The 24424-nt window shown below is 50.4% G+C and overlaps 3 protein-coding genes across 3 annotated transcripts in view; 1 reads left to right on the top strand and 2 right to left on the bottom strand.

The window, feature by feature from the left end:
• Positions 1-271: 271 nt before the first annotated feature.
• On the bottom strand, positions 272-5807 carry LOC122382947 (10 kDa heat shock protein, mitochondrial-like). The gene is made up of 3 exons (XM_043368931.1): positions 5669-5807; positions 2092-2253; positions 272-746 (listed from the first exon to the last, which is right to left on the bottom strand). The coding sequence occupies exons 1-3, from the start codon at positions 5669-5671 to the stop codon at positions 606-608; spliced, it is 306 nt and encodes a 101-aa protein (XP_043224866.1). The 5' UTR covers positions 5672-5807; the 3' UTR covers positions 272-605.
• A 246-nt stretch (positions 5808-6053) lies between these two features.
• LOC122382952 (heat shock protein 60A-like) lies at positions 6054-21510 on the top strand. Its single transcript, XM_043368946.1, has 11 exons — positions 6054-6383; positions 13912-14068; positions 14328-14580; positions 15209-15357; positions 15959-16082; positions 16456-16643; positions 16960-17148; positions 18536-18691; positions 19071-19227; positions 19621-19799; positions 20430-21510. The coding sequence occupies exons 2-11, from the start codon at positions 13913-13915 to the stop codon at positions 20598-20600; spliced, it is 1722 nt and encodes a 573-aa protein (XP_043224881.1). The 5' UTR covers positions 6054-6383; position 13912; the 3' UTR covers positions 20601-21510.
• Positions 21511-22170: 660 nt separating this feature from the next.
• Positions 22171-24424, bottom strand: part of LOC122383583 (calmodulin-binding transcription activator 1-like) — a 109690-nt gene continuing 107436 nt past the window's right edge. Inside the window, exon 26 of the mRNA XM_043370149.1 lies at positions 22171-24322. Within this exon, the coding sequence (XP_043226084.1) occupies positions 24317-24322 (6 nt within the window). The 3' untranslated portion in view covers positions 22171-24316. The remainder of the gene's footprint in view (positions 24323-24424) is intronic.

Below are 24424 nucleotides of genomic sequence, written 5' to 3' on the forward strand. Positions count from 1 at the left end.
AGCATGCATTCTCCATTGATATTACTCTCGTTTTTTGCTTTTTTTTTGTTTTTTTCCTTACTCTTAGCTGGGAGTGCCGCGACTTATCATTTTAAGTTCACTGGTGTTAACGTAAGGTTCTGTGTGTCGCTGGGATAGAGGGAGGGGGCACTCCTGGTCACCTGTTCATGGGTGGCGGTGTAGAAAAAAAGAAAAAAAAAAAGACTCGCCATCGGCTGTAGTTAACCGGTCTCTGACTAGTCATCCGCACGCTGCCTGTCAGAAAATACCGTTCTCCCTCATACATTGTATATATTTATTACAAAAACATTGCGGATCGCACAGACTGTGGCAATACAGGCGATCCGCCATGACTGGTCATAAACAACGGCTCTGCACAGCGTTCCGGCTCAGCGGCGGCCGGCTACAGTATAACATGATGAGACTCCGCCGTTGACGGTGACACGTGCGGTCGGCGGGTCGGGGCGCCGCCCGAGCCGCCGACCGCACGCAGATGACTGGCCAGCCCGCCGCGCGCGCGCCCCGACAGTGGCCCGGCTAGCGGGCGGCGGCGGCGGGCCGGCGCCCACTCATACACGGGGGTGAGTATCGGCGGGGCGGGTCGGTCACTCGGTGAACTTGCCCAGCAGGTCTGTGTCGCGCATCAACACGTAGTCGGTGTCGTCCAGGGTCACCTTGGTACCGCCAAACTCGGGCAGCAGCACTTTGTCGCCGACAGTCACACCCAACGGCACCGTCTTGCCCTCCTGAAAACAAAACAATCTCATCAGTCATCAAACATTCTTGCAGTCACCAGGAAGTGAAAGAGTGAACAGTGTGGCTAAATTCATTTTGCGTTAGGAGGGAGGATGTAGAAAAGAGCCAGTAGATGATGTCATTATTTTCACAAAACTTGACTATCGTGGCATTTTAGGTGGTTTTTACAGTTATAACTAGAAAAAGACGTAGTAAACACCGATAAAACTTTAAAAGCTTTCTGATGTTTGGGAATCGGGATGATAAAGACGAACTGTTAAAGCCTGGTCATATATTTGAACATTTTGGCTCAGAGCATTGTTGTTTTAAGTCGTAAGGATGTTATTATTACGAGCGAGCGAGCGCAGCGAGCGAAGTGAGTCTTTTCAATATAACGGAAAAATCTCAGTATGAGCGGCCCGGCCCGGCCCGGCCCGGCCCGGCCTGTAACGCTTTTGAGAGGCTTATATCTCAGCAACCGCTAGACCGATTGGCCTGCGGTCTTTTTTGTTGGGTAGCCCCATCCCTTCTACCCCGTAATTGACTACTTATGATACATCTCAGTGACCGTCGTGGCACGTGCCACGTGAAAAGTCAAGGGTGTTCAAGCTGTTTTGCAAAAGTAGTGATTTTGAGAGGCTCATATCTCAGCAGCCGCTTGGGCGATTGACTTGCGGTAATTTTTATAGGGTAGCAGCATCCCTTCTACCCAAAATAGGATACTCTCGATGCATGTGGGTCATCCCCAGTGCACGTGCAAAATACAACAATAAGAGGTGCCAAATTTGTTCCCATTTCAGTAACTCGGTAATTACTGGGGCGATTTCGCTGAAACTTGGTATACAGGTAGGCACCCACCAGGCAATGCATTCCCATGTGTTGCGGTTAGGGTGCTACTGCACGTGCGCACGTGCAGGGGGCGTTTCCAGATCTCGAGAACGGCTGGGCCGATTGCGCTCAAATTTGGTACACGGTTGGGGACCAGTTAGTAGGGTGCCGTGCAAAAGTCATTTTGGACCCCGTTTGCACGTGCGCACGTGCAGAAAGCCGCTTCCTGATCTCAGGAACGGCTGGGCCGATTGCGTTCAAATTTGGCACACCGCTAGCGACCAGTTAGAAGGGTGCTTTGCGCAAGCCCGTTGGAAGCACCCTCTCGCCCTTCCGCACGTGCAGGGCTCACTATCTCGGTTCTCGTTCTTCGCCCAAAAGGCGTTTTACTGGTTTATATTTTAGGACGTCATTTTACTTTTGATTATGGGTGGATTTCCCCGCAACATTACAATTTTGGACATACTGAGAGTGAAAAACAACAGATAAATGATGACAGCCTAATGCAGTTTCCATAAGATTTCTTACCTCTGTCCTGAAGCCTGGCCCTACAGCCACCACTGTCGCTTCTGAGACCTTCTGTTGCGCTTTCTCAGGAATCATGATACCACCCTTAGTCTTGGAGATGGCCTCTGCTCGCTGCAGCAGCACGCGATCAAACATCGGGATGAACCTCTTCACAGCACCAGACTGGAATGAAAACACATTAGTTATCACATGAAACACTGATACTGTTCTTATGGCTGTAACTGCGGCCTAGACATTGAGTATATTCTTCATTTCTCATTCTCAAATGTTTTTGTAGGTACTCTTCTAACTTGGACCGGCAGTTGCTAGGGTATTTCGCCACCCGCCGTTTGCTGGGGGGGGGGGGGGGCGTTAAACGCCCCCAGCCGATAACCGATAACTCGAGAACCAATAGGCGCAGCGAAACGCACAAGGCGGCAAAAGAAAGAACGCGACGAGACGCTTCAGATGAGTACTTCCAAGTTGAATTTTGAGGTCACAGGTCGGGTCAAGGTCAGGTCAAACACCTGAAATCGGGCTTTCAGTAGCATGGACTTCAGAACTTCGCAATTGGCGCCTCTCGTCATAAACTCTGTCAAAACGGTGCACAATCCTTCATGTAAGGTTTACAAGTGTCAGCTCCATGTAGGGGTAAGTCAAGCATAGGTCAGGGTCAAGGTCAGGTCAACCGGGTAGGCACATATCCCCGAAAATCAAAACTGATATTCGCAGCCTGCACGGTTCGTCGGAAAGTCATTTCATCCACAAAAGAAACGAAATATACCATTCGAAAGGCGACTGTGAGCTGATTCCAAAAATGTTTTTTTTTTTTTACCGAAATCTTTCGATGGCCTTTTTAAGAAATTGCGTTTTTGTAAAAACGTCATAATTTTTAATTCAACGAGCTGTCCAGGACATTGTTAAAATCATAGGCATGTTTTTCGTTTTCCAGTGAAAGCTGAATGCCAAAATCTTTCTAGTTGAGGTTTATTTGCCATTGGGTCTACAGTGCAGGGATATTTCTATCTCGCACTACTCTGAGATGCAGATTGCAGAGATAAGAAATTGTAATCTCTGCATCCCTCTGAGTTGTAAAGATAAGGTCTCGAGGGTTCATAGCGAAAAATCAAGAGTTCAAGTGATGATGGGCCAATAACCGAACGACATTTTTAATGGTTGTTTATGGATGAAACTTATGAAATAAGAACAAGCTACTCTGAATCTATTTTTACATGGATGAATACATTTAAATATAATATTTTATTAATCAAGAATAAACCTCAACATAGAAAGATATAGGATTCCTCATGGCTCACTCGTGGAAGATAGGATATCTTTTCCTCGCGTGTTACAGAAAAACCTCGCTCCTTCGTCGCTCGGTTTTTCAGTAACCCGCTTGGAAGATATCCTTATCTTCCACTCGGAGCCATGAAGAATCCTCTATAGAACGATATGTAGCAAAAATATTTTCAAATATTAATATGAGTCTCTCACAGCCGGCAACAAGGTGCAATTACACAGCTCAGTGTCATGATGGATCAAAGTAAGCCACACAAAAGCGTGAAATGACCCTTATCGACGCGCAGACCCGGCGCTAGGCCCGTCTGACCGGCCACGGAAGAGACGCTCGGCGGTCGCCTTGCGAAACGGACGACATATTTGTGAGTTTAACGATTCAAGTCGGTACCTAAGTTGTTTAGGATACCTGAGAGAAAGAACTGTTTGCTTGTCAAAAACTGTTTTGGCAGTTTTTGATCCCTGCAGGCAAAACCGCTGACGCTAGTTCAAATCCGAGAATAATGCTCAGAAAGAGCGGTAAAAGGGTTATGCACTTAGCCACAGCCCTTTAGCTCTATTGGTTCCCGTGTTATGCGTTGGCTTCTTGGAAATTGTCCACATTAGTTAGACCTGAAACTTGGCAAAATTATGCCATCAATGACCGGTATCGGTGACCCTGGCGTCACCGGTAATGTTTTCGTTCAATTTCCTGTTTTAGGCCGCCGTGCCAGGCCGTAGCATGCCATGACGTCACTGGAAGAGAAGATAACGTACCACGCTATCAGTATCGACTGAGACTCAGATAGACTCAGACTGACTCAGGCAGACTCAAACTGACTCGACCGACTCAAACCGATTCAGATCGACTTAGACCGACTCAGAACGAATTAAACCGACTCAGACTGACTCACCGACTTAAATCTGTTCTGATCGACTCGGACAGACTCAGAACGACTCAGGCAGACTCAAACCGACTCAAGTCGACTCAAGCTCACTAGACCGACTCAAACCGATTCAGAACGACTCAGACCGACTCAACCGACTCAAATCGAGACTCAGGCAGACTCAAACCGACTCAGGCAGACTCAGACCGATTCAGATCGACTAAGACTGGCTCAGACCGACTCAACCGACTCAAATCGATTCCGATCGACTCAGACAGACTCAGAACGACTCAAACCGACTCAGGCAGACTCAAATTGACTCGAGCGACTCAAACCGATTCAGATCGACTCAGACCGACTCAGATAGACTCAACCGACTCAAACAGACTCAGGCTGACTCAAACTGACTCGACCGACTCAAACCGATTCAGATCGACTCAGACTGACTCAGCTAGACTCAGAACGACTCAAACTGACTCAGACCGAATCAACCGACTCAAATTGATTCCGATCGACTCAGACAGACTCAGGCAGACTCAAGCCGACTCAAGCCGATTTAGACTGACTCAGACAGACCCATCAGTTTGAGTCGGTCGAGTCAGTTTGAGTGTGCCTGAGTCGGTTTGAGTCTGCCTGAGGCTGTCTGAGTAGATCGGAAATCGGAATCAATTTGAGTCTGTTAAGTCAGTTTGAGTCGTTCTGAGTCTATCTGAGTCGATCTGAATCGGTTTGAGTCTGCCTGAGCCAGTTGGAGTCTGCCTCAGTATCTGAGTCATTCTGAATCTGTCTGAGTCGATTGGAATCGATTTGAGTCTGTTGAGTTGGTCTGAGTCAGTTTGAGTCATTCTGAGTCTATCTGAGTCAGTCTGAGTCTGCCTGAGTCAGTTTGGGTCTGCCTGAGTTGGTTTGAGTCTGCCTGAGTCTGTCTGAGTCCATTGGAACGATTTGAGTCGGTTGTCGTTCTGGGTCAGTTTGAGTCGTTCTGACTCGATCTGAGTCTGTCGAGTCAATTTAAGTCCCCCTGAGTCGGTTTGAGTCTGCCTGAGTCGTTCCTTAAGTTATCTTCTCTTACCCAGTGACGTCACAACATGCTTTGGCCTGGCACGGCAGCCTAATACAGGAAACCTTAACCCTGAACGAAACCGCTACCGGTGACGCCAGGGTTACTGATACCCAATGACCTCCGGTGACCTAACCTTTGACCTAACCAAAGAGTGACCGAGATGTTTTCGTCCTTATTTTTGGCGCTGTTTCGAACACCGCCTTCCGCGTATCGCTACGTGGCCCATGAGCAGAGTTAGAAGGGAGATAATGATTATTTGAATTGGACAAGTTCATGCAAATGATGCTCAGGGTTCAAGCCTCACTTCAAACCCTTCAGCAGACTGTAATGGCATTAAATCGAGGTCTAAAAAGATAACTCTAAGATTACTTACCATTTTAGGGGGGTTTACGGATATTTCAGTCGAACTTCAAACGGCGACAATAGCCCGAAAAATAGAAAATGCGATTCCTCAGTCACCACGGGCGAGTAGAAAATTTACAACGGCGTGCGCAGCGTATCACATGCGTCATAAATGTATTTTATATGTATATCATGACGTATATATTGTATTTAAATAAAAAACTAGCTCTTTTGAACAACAATTCTTTATTTGAGATCAATTTTTTGGCAAGTTTGAATATATATCATAAAATTAAAGTAAAACACAAGAAATTTAAAATTAAAATGAATAGTATTACGTCATACGAATTCTCTCGAAGTTCATCACGGATGAAAAAAGAGAGGAAAAGGCCTAGAGTTGGACTGCAAATACAAATGGTAAAAAAGTATAACAAATACTAGTTTTCGACAAAAAATTCGGCACTGCCTTTGTCTTAACTTGATAAAAACCATTGATGTTACTAATTTTAGAGATTTATTTAAATTAAAACCTTTTTCGATGTGCTTTGCTTTCTTGCGCTTTGCTTTTTTCGGTGAAGCAGTACCCACCCTGATAAAGTACAGCTTTTCCCTTCTCTACCGTCTTTCCGGAAAACTCCCGACGACGAGCCGGTGTTCTTTTCCGTGGGACGTGGGTCAGCGGCGGCACTAACCGTCGACAGATCCGCTGGAAAATTCATTTTCGTCGCTTCATCACATAATAAAAGGTTTGTTGTCTATGGTGTCAATACTACTAACTTGCTGGATCGTTCTCGCTGGGTGAGAATAGGCTGCCTGCGCCGGAAATCGGATCTCGGTGAAATCGATAATGAATGCTATTACTAAATGGGGAATATTTGTTTCTGGTCCCTAAAAAGCTGTTTCTGGCACCTAATTGCTGATCAGCCCCAAAATGCTTATTCGACCCTAATATCTGAATCTGGCACCTAAATGCTTCCACACAGCCTAAAGTTGCCAGATCGTCTAGTTGAACTCCGTATTTGCTTTTTGCTGATTCAGCACCAAAACCAAAACACCCAGCACCTATTTTATTCCACGTTTGCTTACCTAATTCGCGTAATCTTCCTGATTTTATGTATCCTAACAACATGAACGTTGCATTCGGTGATGTCAAGTGCCATTTTCGCCAGTGGAGATAATGATTAATGCCATTTCTAGCCAAAAGAAAATCACTAGCCAGCTATGGTGCAGCATAGCAAGACGCTCCTATACCAGCCCGCTATGTAGAGAAGAGACTAGAGATTATTGCACCCTCAGCCATTTTAACGTGAAAAGTTTGGATCCGTCACTTCCAGCCAGGCTCTCAGGTCATAAACTGGAGTAAAGCAAAATGTCAACTCTGAACAGACATGCCACGCAACCGGCCCTCTTTTCAATATTATTAGCTTTCTGCAATCATCGTCTGACTCCATCTCGATCAAACGCAGCATCCGGTTTCTACAGGGGCGTTTGACTGACCGGCCACACAATAACCAAAAACAAAATCAAAGCTTCATGCACACATATGACAAGTAAGAAATGGATGAAAAAGGCACAACCACGGCACAACTTTGCGCGGCTAACAACGGACAATGTCCCACGCAAGATCCCGCGTTTCTTCAGCGGCCTTGAACGGAATGAAAACATTACATTTCTTTTTTGGAGCTATTTGATGACGTCAAAAAATACAATACCCGTTTTAATGGTCAAAATCGAGACAATTACTCACAAAAATGTTTCCCTTTAAGCATTACAAATAAATACTTTTAAATATTTAAATGACATTGTTTTTTTTTCAAACAAATCAATATTATTTGCTTACTTAAACGTCATATACAATGCTGAGATCACTACGGGGCTGTCTTAGAGTGTAGCTGCACTGGCAACCTTTAGGCTAGACTCCAGGGGTCATTATACCAGAACAACATGATTCTACCAGCCAGTAGTTCATTTTTCTACTAGATTGGTGCTACGCTCAGCATTTAGGTGCCAGATTCAGAAAAAAAGAGTAAGGCGTACCGATGAATAGGTGCCAGAAACAGCTAATTAAGGTCATTTTCCCTGATTGGTGCTGGTATCCACCAAATAGGTGCTGAGGACCAATTTTGGGGCGAGTCAGCTTTTAGGTGCCAGAAATAGCTTTTCTGGGACGCAATTAAATGGCGTCCTTACTAAATGCTTACTGCGAAATGCAATAGATTTGGAAAGGTGCTGGGACAAAATACTGTTTCCACAATATGAATAGCCTGCAGCACCCTAAACTGAATGTTGTTGCATAATGCATGCCAATTAACATCATTGAGCCGGACTAGCATGACCATTTCTTGATCCTAAGTTGAGATAGATGCCTGTGTCATGCTTTGATTACTTCTTTGTTGGATCTCCTGGATTTCTTTTTGCATGTTGTTTCCCTCGCATTCATTCTTAACTCACTTCCTGTGTCAAAACTTTAAACTCCTGAAGCCAGTTTTACCAACAGAAAAAGCCGCCTGCTGGAATTTTTTGCCTTTAGACCACTTCACCAGACTGGAAATAGTACACGTTATGCCGAATATGTCCGGCGTAGTGGCGGGATTGTGCCGAAAATTTTAGTGCACGTCCGGCGTAACTTCACATGCGCCTAATTCAGCGCATGGCGGCGGACGAATTTTTCGGCGCAGGGCGGTCGCATAATTTTTTGGCGAAAGACTCACTGAATTTATGCGGTACGCTGGTCAATCTAGCAGCAGATTCGCCCCGCGGGCGGCTCTGGAGAGGTTTCGGGACTAGACCTCCCCGCCCTGGTCGTCGCGTGCTCGAACTGGTGAACTGGTGAGCCGCTCGAACTCAGCGGAGAAGCGGCTGCCCAGGTGAGGCCTCAACCCTCGGCGTGGAGATAGGTATGGAAGACCTTGTTGAACATCGCCAAGCGTCGTTAAGCAATACTGCAGTGGGTTCCTGCCCACTGCGGTATCGAGGGGAATGAGAGCGCGGACGACCTGGCAAAACAGGCGGCCGCCCTGCCCTCAAACGCCCAATCACTGACAAGGGCGGTTCACTGTGCGGCCTCGCATCAATGGCGCGACAACTGCTCAGTCACTATTCAAGCCACTCCTCGGGAGCACGTCGCCGCTCCCTATCCCCGGAGCGAACCGAGAGGATGCCGTTTCGGTGCACCAGATGAGGGCGGGCCACTGGGGCCGCTGGCTCCAATACGGCACCGAATCGGCTGTCTCCACTCCGCGGCGTGCCAGCAGTGCCCAGACAAGCGGTGCCCCGCGGCACTCTGCGCCGTGTGCCGAGAAGAGTGTGATGTGCCGGAGCACATGCTGCTTGGCTGCCCGGCCCTCGCTGCCACTCCCACCAGCCTCGAACACACTGCTCTGCCGATATTAAAGGAAGACTGCCACCTTCAAAAAGTTTTCTCAGATCGGCCTATGATTTATTCCCTGGACAAAACAAAATTTTAGAATTCACCCGACAAAGTATCATGACGTGAATCGCGAAAAAATTGTCGATTTTCATACAATTATCAATCGGTTAATGTCTAGCGACAATGTTTACACATCACTAGACTTCAAGGTCATAAGATTATTACATTTTATTTGAAAAAGTAAGGTATTTTATGATTTACTAATATATGATTTCATGAGAAATTGGCCATGTTTAATTTATTTTGCATTTAAGTTCGTAAAACATTAAAAAAATCATGGCTCATTTGGAATGGGTCTGGCCCATGTTAAACCCCATTTCCCACACTTTTTTGGAAAAAATGAACTACTGAATATATAAGTTTAACTTTTATTTTGACACTCCAAAATTCTTCTCTGATCTCGAAACAATCAAAGTTTTGACATATATTTACCAAAAGATAAGAAAATTCATGTTTCAAAGTTATCGATAAACAGTAGAGATGTCGGTTTTCTTGGACTAAAAAAATGGCATCAAACTGAACTTTGGTCTCCGATTTCTCGCAAACGGGTTCGAATTTCGGAAAACCGACTTCAGTCTGGGACATAGGTGGCTCAGCTCTAGTGAAAACCGTTTTGTGGAAAAAAGGTGGCAGTCTACCTTTAACATCGGCACAAATTTGTGGCCCCGGAACTCATGGCTCCAGCTTTGTTTCACGGCATGAAGCTAGAGTGCGCTAAGACTATTGAGGTATAGGTTTCTGTAGAAATGAAAAATTCATTGGGACGCTCAAACACGGGAGAGCATACAAGGCCCTGGAACACTCTGTCGGGTTCATATAGCCTTGATCGGTAGATGTGCACATGTGCCTTATTTAAAAAGGGCTTAATTTTCGCACAAATAGGCACCTAATTTTTGGCGCAAAATCGCTTGCGGCGAATTTCGGCGCAAGAGGGTCTCACGGGCGTCCGGCGTAGTGTATGGATGTTTTCCAGTCTGGACCTCACTTACAGAGGAACTGCTATTGGTATTTGCCTGTTAGATGCCAAGTATAGTTACTATCTTATTTGTGTGTGGGAGAAAGGGGCAGGGATGATAATATACATAATTCATCAGTGCAACTGCATTTCAGAATCATTTGCATCTGCACAATTAAGTAATCGAAGTGGAAGGTTTGAGTGCAGAGTGGCACTTACAGGCCTTGAATGTCCTAGACCCCTTTTTTATTTTGCTCTAATTTCCCTGCCCATATCTTTAATTCAGTGATGTTAATTATTCACCAATTATTCACCTTGAGCTTTTGGGCATGCTTTTCATTTGTTGCTTACTCCACATGCACAGGTGCTAGGATTAATGAAGCTGTGCTTTATTTAATTGCTATGGAAAGACAGTTTCATGTTTTACTTTTCCATTACCTACACCAAAATGTCCATCTTCTACTTAACCCTAGGCCCAAGTAAGAATATTAGTTCCACTGACATCCAGAGCAAGAAAATGTTAATGTGAAGCGAAATTTGATGATACCTGGCACCTGCATGGTCATGAATGACAGAATTGACTTAACCCTCGCCGGACCTATTGGTTTTCTACATACGCGCCGGCCGAGGGGGGGGGGCGGGTACGACCCCCCCTCGCCGTTTCGCCCCTGGTGGAGCTAGCGCGTCGCGGAAAAAACGAGCGTTTGTGCCGTTACGAGACGCAGAGATTGGTACCCGATTTTAAGGTCCTAGTTTAACCGGTGACCTCTGAGGTCAGGTCAAGTGCCCCAGGGTACGGTTCAGTTTTTGGTGAATAACTTCGCAAAAAACGGCCGCAGAGCGCCGATTTGGGCAGCATCGTGTTCGCCTCGCTCAGGCGCGTCGAATGATATACTTTTTGTTCGGGTCAGGTCAACTTGGGGTGTTGACCTCAGGTCAAGGTCAGGTCAGCACCCCCAGGTCACGAAGTTGGTTGAAAGAGGTCACGTCGCATATCATTCGATTCGGAAGGTCTTCCTGAGTCCATTGGTGGCTTTCCCGACTCGCTAGCTCAATTTGATCAAGAGTTATTGACGAAAAACTAATATGACCTTGATGACGTCATAAATGACGTCACGCAAGGTAAACATTGCAAAAGTGACTTATCTAACCTTGCAAGGAGTGCATCAAATCACGATTCTGTTTGCTTGAGATACTTGGAGATCGTTCCCGGCGTCAGAATAGCAGTTTTAATTTTTCCCCATTGACTTATAATGGTGATGTCACGAAAATGACCTGACCTCATATGACCTTTAGGAAAAATCCGAAATATACAAGTTGTGAGACTCATAATGGATACTAGATCCTGCAAGTTTCATTTCCCTGTGACATCTCCTCTGGCAGTGAGGGCGTTGCGAAGTTGCGACATCTGAAGACCGTGCAGAGGTTCACTTATGACGTCATAGGTCAGTGACCTGACCTGACCTGAAAATGCGGTTGGTGTCAAAAGATCCGGCTTGAATCAAAGGTCAGGTATGCCAAGTTTCAGCTCTATCGCCAACGTGTTCGGAGCTATCGCGAAAAAAACCCTATGGGGGGGGGGGGGGGGCGGCACCCGCCCCCCCCCCTCGGCCGGCGAGGGTTAATGGATGTGTGTTCTGTTGTGCTTAGTATATCTCGGGGGGGGGGGGTGCCTGAACACCCCCTTCTAACTCGGCTCCTGGGCCATGTAGCAACACGCGGTAAGCGGCAATAGAAAGAACGTCCAAAATAAGGATGAAAACACTTCGGTCATTTTTTGTGTCAGATCACCAGAGGTCACCAATTAAGGTAAAATGTTTACTATTTCAACATTTTGGAAACTGCTGACGGCTATCTCGGGAACCGATAGAGCTACAGCGCCGCGGAAAAGCGCATTCGACGATAGAGCTACAGCGCCGCGGAAAAGCGCATTCGATAGCCCTTTTACAGACCTTTCTGGGTATTGTTCTCAGATTTGACTTCAGGTCAACGGTTTAGCCTCCAGAGGGCAAAAACTCCAAAAATAGCTGTTTTTACTAAGTGTTTTTTCGGCAATAACTTTTGACTCAAAAGACAGCCATGACATCGTGTATTGCATCGTGTTCCTTTCGTCGAGACGCGTCGAATGAACTATAATTTGACCTTGAAAGGTCAACTTAAAATTTGACCTCAGGTCAAGGTCATGACCTGACCGGAAAAGGTCATGTTGCATATCAGTCGATCTGCAACGTCGAGCCGAACACATCTAAGGCGTTTTCATCGCTCTAGCACACCTCTATCAGAAGTTATCAGTGAAAAACTGTCAGATTCTGTTCGTGACCTGAGATGACCTCGGGGACATAACGATGGTTCACAGTTGCCATTTTCCGGTTCAGTGTGTCAATTTTACCTACATCTCGATGTTTGAGAGTGTCTAGAATAGCGTTCGTGCAAAACAGACAGACAAAAAAAATTCAATTTTCTCCCATTGACTTATAATGGAGAGGCCGCAAAATTGACCTGACCTTAGGTCACCGATATCAAAATTCCGAGATATACATTTTATAGATAATATTGCTCTAATCAATCGCTGAAAGATTCAAGGCAATCGTTCAGTCCGTGTAGCTATGACGAGCATTCTTATTTTTTGAGGTGAGGTCACTTGGCGTGACCTGGTGACCTGACCTAAGGCGACCTGGGTCTGAAATTTTCACATGTACGGAAAAGATGCACGAGCAGGTGTGCCAAACGTTTTTGAGATATCTGCGAAAAACCGCAGGGGGGGGGGTTGTTCAAACACCCCCTCCCCGGCCCGGCGCGGGTTAATTAAGGCTTTTAAAGCCAGATCATGAAAATTATTGAATGTTTATTTGTTTCCTGAATGTGAACATCTTTTTTCTGGGAAAACTGCTTTGAATGAATATTGGATTATTGGCACACCTAATGATTGATTTTATTGGGGAAATGAAATAAATGCAAGAACCATCTCAATTACCAGTTAGCTAGGCGAAATTATGAGACTGCAAACAAGATTAAAAGGCTGACCAGACTAGATGTCCACGAGGGTTGAGCTGTTTGATAGGGGTCGGTAGATGGCGCGTTCTATTGCTGAAAGTGGAAACTGCTAGCCGGCCCCTGTGTGACATTCCGTCACGAGAACTAAACCTAGGTTCTGATTGACTGCGAGATTGTGCTGACTTGTTCGGATCATCATTCATATGCCACATCTGTTTTGTCCTTGTGACGCGTGGAAGAGTTACCGAGGTTATGCACAGCGTAACTGCTGTCATTGCTCTTTCCTGTGAAAGAGGATCCGGGGTAGGGGAGGGACGGTCTGTTTCTGGTCATCCGATCCCTGTCTGGGAGGGGAGGGTAGGGGAGTTGGGGCGGCTAACAGACGCCGACGGTGTTTGCGGCGGAGGCCCCCTCCCCCCCTCACACAAAGCGGTGGAGCCATTGTATCGTCCACAGTTCACCATACTGCTTACCCTTACGTAATTGGAAGAGCTTTGAACCGCTGCCGTCAGTTTTGTTGCAACTTTGTCGATAGCCTGGCCGAAAACATCCGAAAACATACGCTGTATGCAGGAACATGTAAATGTGACAAAAAAAAAAGAGTTGGCGATGCTGCTGCGGTGGAATCGTGAGCTATCCTCCCATATTCACCGGCGCCGCGTCCCTCGGCGGCGTCGGTTGGACGTGGAGGTACAGAAACAGATGTAACTCACTGAAAGGAACGTGCACCAGTCTCGTGCTCGGGCCTAGCGAGGCACCGACACATCGTGGATGCTTTATGTAGGTCTAGTCCCCCCGTATCACTAAAACTTGACTACGTGTTCAGCCCGCACGAACTGAGCTAGTCGTCTTGCCATCGCCGTCCCGCTGACCTGGCCGTTGGTCTGACCCGCAGAATGTACCGCATTCCCGGCCTGCTGCGCGGCCCGGCCGCCCGGCAACTCACCCGCTGCTTCGCCAAGGACGTCCGCTTCGGCGGCGATGTGCGCGCCTCGATGCTGCAGGGCGTCGACGTTCTGGCCGACGCCGTGGCCGTCACCATGGGACCCAAGGTAGGCGTCTCGGGTGGAACCCGGGTGTGCGAGGCCGCACCATGTCAGAGCGAGTCAAACCTTTACGTTGACTTTCATGCTGTTTGAGTCACCTTGGGAAGATGTTACAATGAGCGTAATGAAAGCTGGTGTTTCAGCAATCTTCTCAGATATGTCGGTATTTTGGATATTGTACTGTTGCCAACCTGTGACTCGGTTCATGTTCTATTTACGCCCTGTTACGTAACAGCCGTCTGACGTTTGTCACCCGTCGTCTCAGGGCCGCAACGTGATTCTGGAGCAGTCGTGGGGCTCTCCGAAAATCACCAAGGACGGTGTCACGGTGGCGAAGGCCATCGAGCTCAAGGACAAGTTCCAGAACATTGGCGCCAAGCTGGTGCAGGACGTGGCCAATAACACCAACGACGAGGCGGGCGACGGCACCACGACGGCCACCGTGCTGGCGCGCGCCATCGCCAAGGAGGGCTTCGAGAAGATCAGCAAGGGCGCCAACCCCACCGAGGTCCGCAAAGGTGCGTCAGTGGCGGACAGGTGACGGTGTTTGGCAATTATACACGGATGGCTAGTTGTGCGTAACCTCGGGTTGTTTTGTTTATTTGGTACACGAGTCTGCTACTCAGTCCTTCACAATGAACTAGCGTCGCGTCCCGTGGCGGCGTCGGTTGTCGAGTGGAGGTAGAACATCGGGTGTCACTTACCTTGGAGAGTCCGGCCTAGCTCCTCGGCCGGGTCCTCCCTGAGGTGCGCCGACATTTGATCTTTCCGTGACAGTCCTCGGTGGACTTAGACGAAACATTGTAGATTATTACCGTGGCGCGGTTGCGTGGCCATAAACAATGATATGATGGCTGTCGGATAGGGAAGATGGGCTCAAATACCTGTGATTGAAGTGGTGGGCAGGCCAGGCGTATTGGACGTGATTGGGCTTAACTACGTCGCTCAAACAGTCAGTGCCTATAATTGGGGACCAATTGATCCAGCTGGATGCCCACTGATAATAGCTGAGGTAGAGCAAATGTCCTACGTCATCTTGCGATTTGCGCTATATACGTTTAGGGGCAGCCTGGGTCCATGTACCAGCCTCAAGTGTCGTAATTCTCGGATGGTCTCCGGCGTCTGACCGAGTCGTTCATCCCGCAGGCGTGATGCTGGCGGTCCAGGCGGTGGTCGCCAACCTGAAGAACATGTCGAAGGCGGTGACCACGCCCGAGGAGATCGCCCAGGTGGCCTCCATCTCCGCCAACGGAGATAAGACCATTGGAGATCTCATCTCCAGCGCCATGAAGAAGGTGAGCCACCAGAGGCCTCTTGCACCAAACTACCTAGCTAGGTAAAATCGAAAAACCGGTTTCAGAATAAGCTTATCTAACGGTGGTAAATTTGTTTGCAGTAGCCCAATACATAATCCTACATGTGTTTGCTAAATTTTGCACGCAAATTGTTACATTTGAGACTTGGACTGGGTATACGATGCAAAATAATCCAAGCATTGGTGCAAGAGGATTTTGGTGCAAGAGGCCTCAGCTCAGATTTTATGCTTTGTCGTCTCGAATTGCCGTGGTTCTCGACGTTTTGTGCTTTTTTACATTTTGAGAAGGCAGCTTTTGTGTTTATCGTATTTGATTATCGTTTACGTGAGCAGTAAATCGTGTATTTTTTCTGCGTGTGTTTGTATATGTTTTCCTCCCGGGTACACCGGCGCTGCGTCCGGCGGCAGCGTCGGTCGGACGGCGGAGGCACAGGAACGGCGGACGCGGACCTTGGAGGGCGCGGCGGCACCGTGCGCCGCGCCTTCCTGAGCGCCGCCCACAGACAGTCAGATGATCGCCGATACCGTCACCCTGTCGTGACGGCAGTGTATCGTGACGTGACGCTGTTCCTCCCCTGCAGGTGGGCCGTGACGGCGTCATCACCGTCAAGGACGGCAAGACGCTGCACGACGAGCTGGAGGTGATCGAGGGCATGAAGTTCGACCGCGGCTACATCTCGCCATACTTCATCAACTCCAGCAAGGGTAGGCGAGCCGAAAAACGCCGACATTTTGACTTTTTTGGTCGCGGATAGTTGTGCTTCATGTGTTTTGTTTTGGCTCTTGCAAGCGTATCCCTTCACAATGAACTAGCGTCGCGTCCCGTGGCGGTGTCGGTTGTCGAGTGGAGGTAGAGTATCGGGTGTCACTTACCTTGGAGAGTCCGGCCTAGCTCCTCGGCCGGGTCCTCCCTGAGGTGCGCCGACAATTGATCTTTTGTTTGCCGATCTATTTCAGTCAGTCAGGTGATTGTGTTTTAACACGACTATTGTTTTGTTTGTACTGCAGTTCAATTTAGCAATCATCCCTGCCCCTGGTGCGCCCGGGGCAATATCTGACCCCTGCGCTGTCCCGGCAGGCGCCAAGGTGGAGTACCAGGACGCGCTGGTGCTGCTCTGTGAGAAGAAGATCTCCAACATCCAGCAGATCATCCCCACACTGGAGCTGGCCAACACGGCGCGCAAGCCGCTGGTCATTATCGCCGAGGACGTGGACGGAGAGGCGCTCACCACCCTGGTGGTCAACCGGCTCAAGATCGGCCTCCAGGTGCGTGTGGAGACGGGAAGGGACGGACCGGGGTCTCCCTAACGCTCTCGCCGGTCCGACCAGCCGCCGGCGGGGTGAACGCGGGAGAAACAGCAACAGAGTTCTCAGGATCGGTCGCTCGGCGATTATAGGTAGCCTGTGGCCTGGGATAACGAGGACGACAATATGTTAGGTGCCATCGCTTTGCATTTAATGTCGGCTCTTCTTTATTTTATCAAATTGACGTTCCAAACTGCTGAACCTTTTCGATACGCGGGTGTCTGATATCACTGCTGTATTTGCGATCCAAATTGTGACGCCCTTCCCGTGTCTGTAGGTGGTGGCCGTGAAGGCTCCCGGCTTCGGCGACAACCGCAAGAACACGCTGCAGGACATGGCCATCGCCACGGGCAGCATCGTCTTCGGCGACGAGGCCTCCACCATCAAGCTGGAGGACGTGCAGCTGTCTGACCTGGGTCAGATCGGCGAGGTGCAGATCACCAAGGACGACACGCTCATGCTGAAGGTAAGGACGCAGTTCTGGGGTGGGGTGGGGATGCGATCCTCCCATATTCACCGGCGCTGCGACCCACGGCAGCGTCGGTTGGACGTGGAGGTACAGAACCGGTGGTAATTGTCCCAGAGAGCTGCGGCGTGGTTTAATGTTGTAGCTCGACGGGTTCACCGACAAATTTAAGAATGATACAGTAGCTAGATTGGCTTGTGATGTTGATGGGCTCTGCCTAATATTTTAACACGCGCACTGCAGGGGGGGGGGTTGTTTTCAACCCCCCCCCCCTGTGGTTTTTCGCAAATCGCGAGAAAACGGCGGCGCGTAGCGCCGCCAAATTTTGCATACCTGTTCTCCCAACTTTTGCACACCTTGAGTAAAAATTTTGACCCCAGGTGACCTATGGTCAGGTCACCAGGTCAGGTCAAGTGACCCTACCTCGAAACGTAAATTTCGAAGTTTGCAATCCCACCAAGCCCACAGTTGTTGAGATATGATCTTGAAACCCACAGGAAATAGTAAAGTCATCACGAGCTACAACTTGTATATCTCGGAATTTTTATATCGATGACCTAAGGTCAGGTCATTTTTGCGACCGGCCCATTATAAGTCAATGGGAGAAATTTCAACTTACTCTGAATGCCATCCTATGACTTCAATACGCTCAGGATCATAGTATTACAGGTCCCTGTTGGTGATTTCACCGAAACATATCACTTATGACCTTTGGAAGGTGATCTCCAGGTCATCTTAGGTCACCTGAGATCACCAGCGGTTTTTCTTCAATAACTTGTGATTGAATAGAGATAGAGACTCCGTTCGACGTTCATCGTGTTTTTCTCGTCAATGCGGATCGAATGATATGCAACATGACCTATTTCGGTCAGGTCATGACCTTGACCTGAGGTCAATTTTTCAACTTGACCTTTCGAGGTCATATTATATATCATTCGATGCGCCTTGACGAGCTAAGAACGATGGCGTTCGAATCGATCCTCTGTCTTGTGTGCAAGACAAGTTATTCAAGAAAAACTACCGCGAAATTCCTGTTAAGAAAATCGTAACATTTTGTCTTCGGTGACCTCTGGTGACCTCGTTTTTGACCTGACCCAAAAATGATCTTAGTATTTCTTGTAGATCTCATCTCAACCTATCCAACGCCGTTTACCGCTTGTCGCTACGTTGCGCCGTTTTCGAGATCTCAGGGGGGGTTGTTTTCAACCCCCCCCCCCTGCAGTTCGTGTTCGGCTCAGACCCGCTGCAGTGCGCGTGTTAATGGCTCTAGTTTTAGTTTTGCTTTGTGTATTATGCATTGTGTAACTATCGTCTTATTTAATTATCTTCACTGCCCTGCCTCCCTTGTGTCGCCGTGGCCTAACCAACCGTCCGTCTTCCGACACAGGGCCGCGGCAACAAGACCGATATCGAGCAGCGCTGCGTCCAGCTCAAGGACCAGATCGAGGAGACCAACTCCGAGTACGAGAAGGAGAAGCTGCAGGAGCGACTGGCGCGCCTCGCCTCGGGCGTCGGTGTGCTCAAGGTCGGCGGATCCAGCGAGGTACGTCTGACACAGGACCATTGGGAGGAGGGGGAGGGTCTCCCTAACGCTCTCGCCGGTCCGACCAGCCGCCGGCGGGGTGAACGCGGGAGAAACAGCAACAGAGTTCTCAGGATCGGCCGCTCGGCGATTGTAGGTAGCCTGTGGCCTGGGATAACGAGAACGACATCTGATGGGCTATAAGCCAATATTTCGCCGGTACCGGTAACAAAGCTGTTATGCGGACCATGCATGACACGTCATCATTTTTTAAATTCCATGATGTTGATCTTAGAGGTTTCGAGAATTCATATAACTAGTTTATTTAGCGACGCTGTCACGTCAGGCTGCCCATTTTTTCTATGTCCGCCGTACTCTAACCCCCTTCTGCCTGTGTCAGGTGGAGGTGAACGAGAAGAAGGACCGCGTGACGGACGCGCTGAACGCCACCCGCGCCGCCGTCGAGGAGGGTATCGTGCCCGGCGGCGGCGTGGCCCTGCTGCGCTCGGCGACCGCGCTGAGCGCCCTCCAGCCGACCAACGAGGACCAGAAGACCGGTGAGTGGCCCCGACCCGGTCTGTGTACCCGTGTTCTCCCCGACGCCCCTGCCGCTCTGCTCCCTGAGCCGGCAGGTGAAAGGGGAGATAGAAAACAGCTGTGGCGGCCCCCCGACCGGCGACTGTTATTGCGGTCACCGGTCGACGGGGCCGGCCACGACATTGTCGGTTGGGCTTACCTTTCCAGGTCTGATCGTTAGTGTTAGCTTGGACTGAAATTAAGGCGTTTCGAATGATTGTTAAATTTGATTGGTTTTGTTTTCGTTACAACTTTTATCTGTCGTCAGATCTCTGGCCGCTGTTGGATTTCGCCTGAACAAATCAATTCATCTCATCTCACCTATACCTGCATCATTCGATTCGTCCCGTAACCCTCCCTTTCTGTGCCCCCAGGTGTGGAGATCGTGCGCCGGGCACTGCGCATGCCTCTGCAGACGATCGCAGCTAACGCCGGCGTAGACGCAGCCGTGGTGGTGGCGCGCGTGCAGGATGCCCAGCCGGAGATCGGCTACGACGCGCTTAACGACGAGATGGTCAACATGATGGAGCGCGGCATCATCGATCCCACCAAGGTCAGCGGGAGCACACGAATCGGGGGCTGGGGGGGGGGGGGGGGTGATGGTAGGGACATCATCAGCTATTGGGTTCTGAGTTGGGTTTTGATCGTGTGTAAAAAAGATCTGAATATGAAAATATGAACATGTAAATATTTCGTGCGCTGGTATCCACTCTTCAACAAATGCCCAAGTTTTTGTGCAATGTTTCCGGCGAATATGTGTAAGAATTTTGTTGTGAGCATAAGCTAATGTCTCAATGTTGTGGCTTGCCGAGCCCGTGTTCTCCCCGACGCCCCTGCCGCTCTGCTCCCTGAGCCGGCCGGTGAAAGGGGAGATAGATCACAGCTGTGGCGACCCCCCGACCGGCGGCTGGTATTGCGGTCACCGGTCGACGGGGCCGGCCACGACAATCGCATCGTCATTGACGATTTATTCTGATTCTCTGTGTATTTCCCTCTGATTTAGTTTCCATGATCAGCCTTTACATTATCATTTCTCGAGTGTCCTCCGCTCTTCCGTGTCATCGTACACATGTTCATTCCTAATTCGTCTTCAGCCGTTCGCCTGCGGATTTGTACCTCCTCTCCATGTGTCTACTGACCCCGGTGGACGAGTCTCTGACCTCTTCCGGTGTCTGTTGTTCAGGTGGTGCGGACCGCGCTGACGGACGCCGCCGGTGTGGCCTCGCTCCTCACCACCGCCGAGGCGGTCGTCTGCGAGGTGCCCAAGGAAGACAAGGCCGACGCCATGGGCGGCGGAATGGGTGGCATGGGAGGTATGGGCGGCATGGGTGGAATGGGCGGCATGGGCATGTAAAAGCACACGCCAGTCGCTCTTTGATATCTCATCTGTCATTGGAAAGTGCCGCTTATCGACTGTAGCCATGTGATAGGGTTCGTGAGACCATCGGGCAGTGGGCGACGCCAGGACCTCCGCTCCCATCTTGATTTTGCATATAGTGTGTGCAAAGTGTTTGTATAAGCCGTTTTGCCACGTTGGTTGTCTTGTACTTCCCAAGTTTTTGCGCCGCATACAGAGTAACAGTCTGAATGAAACATTTTCTTGACGATTTATGGGTAACTGTAACACACGTGTTTGGCGGCCTCTGCACCAGTGTATATTGTTATTTGTGTCTGACCGTGCCTAGTGCCGGTCTCCGGAAATACGTCAGTAAGTGTGAATGGGAGGGCGCCAGTGCCACGTCACGGCGCCCGGTACACCCACGGGTGGTACCTGTACCAGTGTATATCTCGTTAATTCGTGTCTGACCGTGCCTAGTGCCGGTCCCGGAAAGTAATCCAAGAAGTGTGAATGGGACGGCAGTCCAGTGCGGCGTCACGGCGCCCGGTATACTCACGTGCAATGGGGACACCAGTGAACGAGTGAGTGCGCGTGAGCACGGCGACGGGCGCAGTGTGGAGTTCAGCAAGTCAGTGGAAGCAGTCGTTCGAGTCTGCCTTATAGCGGCATTTTTTCGTAGAGTTGTTACGGTGTATATTGTCTCATGACCATGTGTGCTCTGCGCGGGCCAGTGCTGTGTGCGTGTGAGCTCGGCGCGCGGGTCGGCGGCCGGCCCCGGTCCCGGGCGGTTATATCACGGCAGGCCTGCTCGCCCGGGCCCGGCGCCGCCCGCCGACCGACGCGGTGCCGACCAGCCATCAACATCCATCGTGTATCAAACTGCCGATCGTGCGGCTCGACACCTAAATACATATTTTGTACCGCACTGCCGGTCTGTCTGAGGTGGCTGGGAGTAGATTGGGTATGGGCGGGTGACGGAACGTCAGAATTCAGACTGCGTGCTATTTGGGGCGGCTGGGAAACTGAGGAAGGTGTGACGCGCTGTCATGTTTACAGGCCATGCCAGGCCCACAAGCAGGTGGCGTGAGGAAGACTATACGATGTTCGAGTTTACGGTAAACCCGTTTATTCTGTCCGCTACATACAACTCTACTGGAGGGGGTGAGGGCGGGCATAAGCGACAGACAGGCATAAGTGACGAGAAAAAGAAAACGCGAATTCGTATCGTGTAGGGGGTGCTGGAGCTAAAGCTCATTGAGAGTTCACCACACTCGTCCACCCAGCCACGTAAGCAGCATGACGTGATTCGCCATTTTACGCGTGTCATGAGAAAACCGAGGAGGCCCTTCCAGGGGACCCCCCCCCCCCCCTCCCACCCTTCTACAAGTGCGAAGGCGTCAGTTTCCTTATTGGCTCCGATGATCTGCAGTTCGGGAACTCTAAAATCACAAGTCAGCTTGAATAATGATTGAATATTTAAGCATTTACTTTACTTTTATTCATTAGCTTCTGTATGGCGTCGTGTGTCTTCAGCCTCCTCCCACTAAAGTCAGCTTGCTGATTACAGCTTCAAAAACCACATGGATGAATGAGTGATAATTGTATTCGACAAGAGGTAAGGTGGGTTTATGCTCATCGCACGCGTCCCTGACACCCGTCACGCGCCTGCTCAAGTCAGTCTGACGCCACATCACACATCATTCCACCATGGACGTCAGCTGACGCGGCGGTCAGACCCAATCCGATACCGGCAATCCACGATCAAACTTGCTCTCGGCGGCATTCTGCCAACGATTACCGCGAGAGAAATCTGCTGATACGGCTGGAGTTCAGAAGGAGATGAAATGGAGCGGGGCAATAGACAGGGCTGTCAAAGTCGACTTCTGCCCAGGGGGAGGACGGGAAGGGGCGCAGGCGACTGCCGCTCCAACCTGCCCCTGGCTGGTAGGGCTCGCACTTCTTCAGAATCTACGGGCACTCAGCCGCCTCAAACGCGCGTGGCTCGCCCTGGGACGCCCGAGCGGCCGGCACCGGGCTTAGAGAGCAAGAAACTGGAATGTACGGGAGCTTAAAGCGGCTATCGAGAGAAAGATGGAGCTCCCGCGCCGCGGCTGGCGGCCCGGGGCCAGAGATAAAATATGGACCTGCTGCCGAGAGGACGGTCAGCAGATTCAGCATGCTGCTCAAAGACGAAGGCAATCGAGACAAGACGCACCTGGGCGGGTCTTACAGCTACGTGAGAACATGAGAACTTGGAGAGCTGACGGGGCCGGCCGAGCTACTCTTCTAGACCGGACCCTGTCCAACTGACAGGGCACCCGTCGGCCGGCCAGCGGCACCAGGCTCTAGGCATTCCTACCGACCAATTTGTGAAAGACGCCCAAATACAGCATTGTAAAAGAATAAACAAGGAATCCGATGTCTGCTCTCAACACTACGCACTACAATACGGCAACAAGAGGCATCACAGTCGCCACGGGCGGACGTGCTCGGTTGGGATTCGGCCCGGAGCCGGGGCTGGGCGACAGGTCACTACGGCCGCGCTCATCAGGTCACAGGTCATGGGTGCTGATCACGGGTCACAGGTGATCGCCGAGGAGGGCTGGTGCACGGCAGCGCCGGCAGCCGGCCCGTTAGGTGCTTGCAGACTGCAGAGGCCCTGATAGACCGACTGCCCTTCAGAGACCCTGATAAACATATTCTGCCTCCTAGAGACCCCAAAAGGATTAACTCTGCCTCCCAAGAGGCCCTGATGGGACAGAACATGTCTCTCAGAATCTGTGATAGATAGTACCGATCCACATGGACCTTGGCAGGGCAGCTTTGTCTCCACTACGCCGACTGACCAGACAGACCCCGTCCGGGACTGCATCTTCCCTCATCGGACTCCATCGAAGACACGTCCGCCTTCCATTCGCTCTCACTACACCTACGTAAACAGCACGCCAGCAACGAGGTAATCGAATAGTAAGATGACGAAGAGCGAGAAAGATGAGGACTTGAGCGCAACAATGATGGCAACAAGATAAGAGTGAGCAACAATAACACGGCGCGGAGTCGCGGAGCGGCGGCGGCGCCGGACCTGACCGGGTCCAACTCCCGCCGACTAACTCTACTCTGAACTCTCGGCGAAACTGGCCGCTCCACTCTCCGTAACACGACTGCAGGTAACTCGGTACGGCGCACTCACTTAACACGACTCAGTAAACAGCTCTCATAACGAACACTACATAACAGGACTGCCGGCTAGCGTTCAACAGTGTAACACGACCGTCATACGAGAGAAACGGCCCAAAATGGCTCCAGAAGGGAGGATTGACGCCCCCGGTCGCCTCCAACCGGCGAGGAGTACCGTGTTTTGATTGCGTGCCGATGGCGGGAGGCCCGGCCGGCGACTGTCCCCGCCGGCCCGGCGTGCGCCGACTATGGAGATAGCCCTCGAGCTGCGGCGTCGGCCGCCCTGATGCCCCGTCCTAGCCCGGGGGAGGTCACTGCGGACCGGCCGACCGTCCAGGTCGTCCCGTCGGCTCCGGCGCGGCGCCCGCCACGCCGCCCACTCGGCCGCGCCGCAGCACCGTCTCGTGCGTCACTACCGTCGAGCTCTCGAAGCTGAGCGCCCGCCGGTAGACGGGCGGCGCGGCCGGCACGCGGAAGCCATCTGCCGGCAGCTGGCGGAACGAGAGCCTCCGCGACGGACCGCGAGGCGGCGGCGGCCGGCCGAGCAGCTCGTGTCAGCACTGTCGGAGAAAACGGGGCAGGGCGGAGGGAGGGTTAGATGGCAACGCAAAATGGGACATATGGCTAAATCAGTCACACGGTGACCGCAATTCAATGCAGAC

Source organism: Amphibalanus amphitrite, unplaced genomic scaffold (genome assembly GCF_019059575.1).
Source record: "Amphibalanus amphitrite isolate SeventyFive unplaced genomic scaffold, NRLGWU_Aamphi_draft 000012F_arrow, whole genome shotgun sequence".
Lineage (NCBI taxonomy): Eukaryota > Metazoa > Arthropoda > Thecostraca > Balanomorpha > Balanidae > Amphibalanus > Amphibalanus amphitrite.

What these genes read in the sequence shown, in the direction of transcription:
- LOC122382952 (XM_043368946.1), top strand. Translation starts at nt 13,913, where the DNA reads ATGTACCGCATTCCCGGCCTGCTGCGCGGCCCGGCCGCCCGGCAACTC. An exon ending in CCGTCACCATGGGACCCAAG is followed by an intron (nt 14,069 to 14,327) that starts GTAGGCGTCTCG and finishes CCGTCGTCTCAG; the next exon opens with GGCCGCAACGTGATTCTGGA. An exon ending in CTTCATCAACTCCAGCAAGG is followed by an intron (nt 16,083 to 16,455) that starts GTAGGCGAGCCG and finishes CTGTCCCGGCAG; the next exon opens with GCGCCAAGGTGGAGTACCAG.
- LOC122382947 (XM_043368931.1), bottom strand. An exon ending in GGCCAGGCTTCAGGACAGAG is followed by an intron (nt 747 to 2,091) that starts GTAAGAAATCTT and finishes TTTTGTTTTCAG; the next exon opens with GAGGGCAAGACGGTGCCGTT.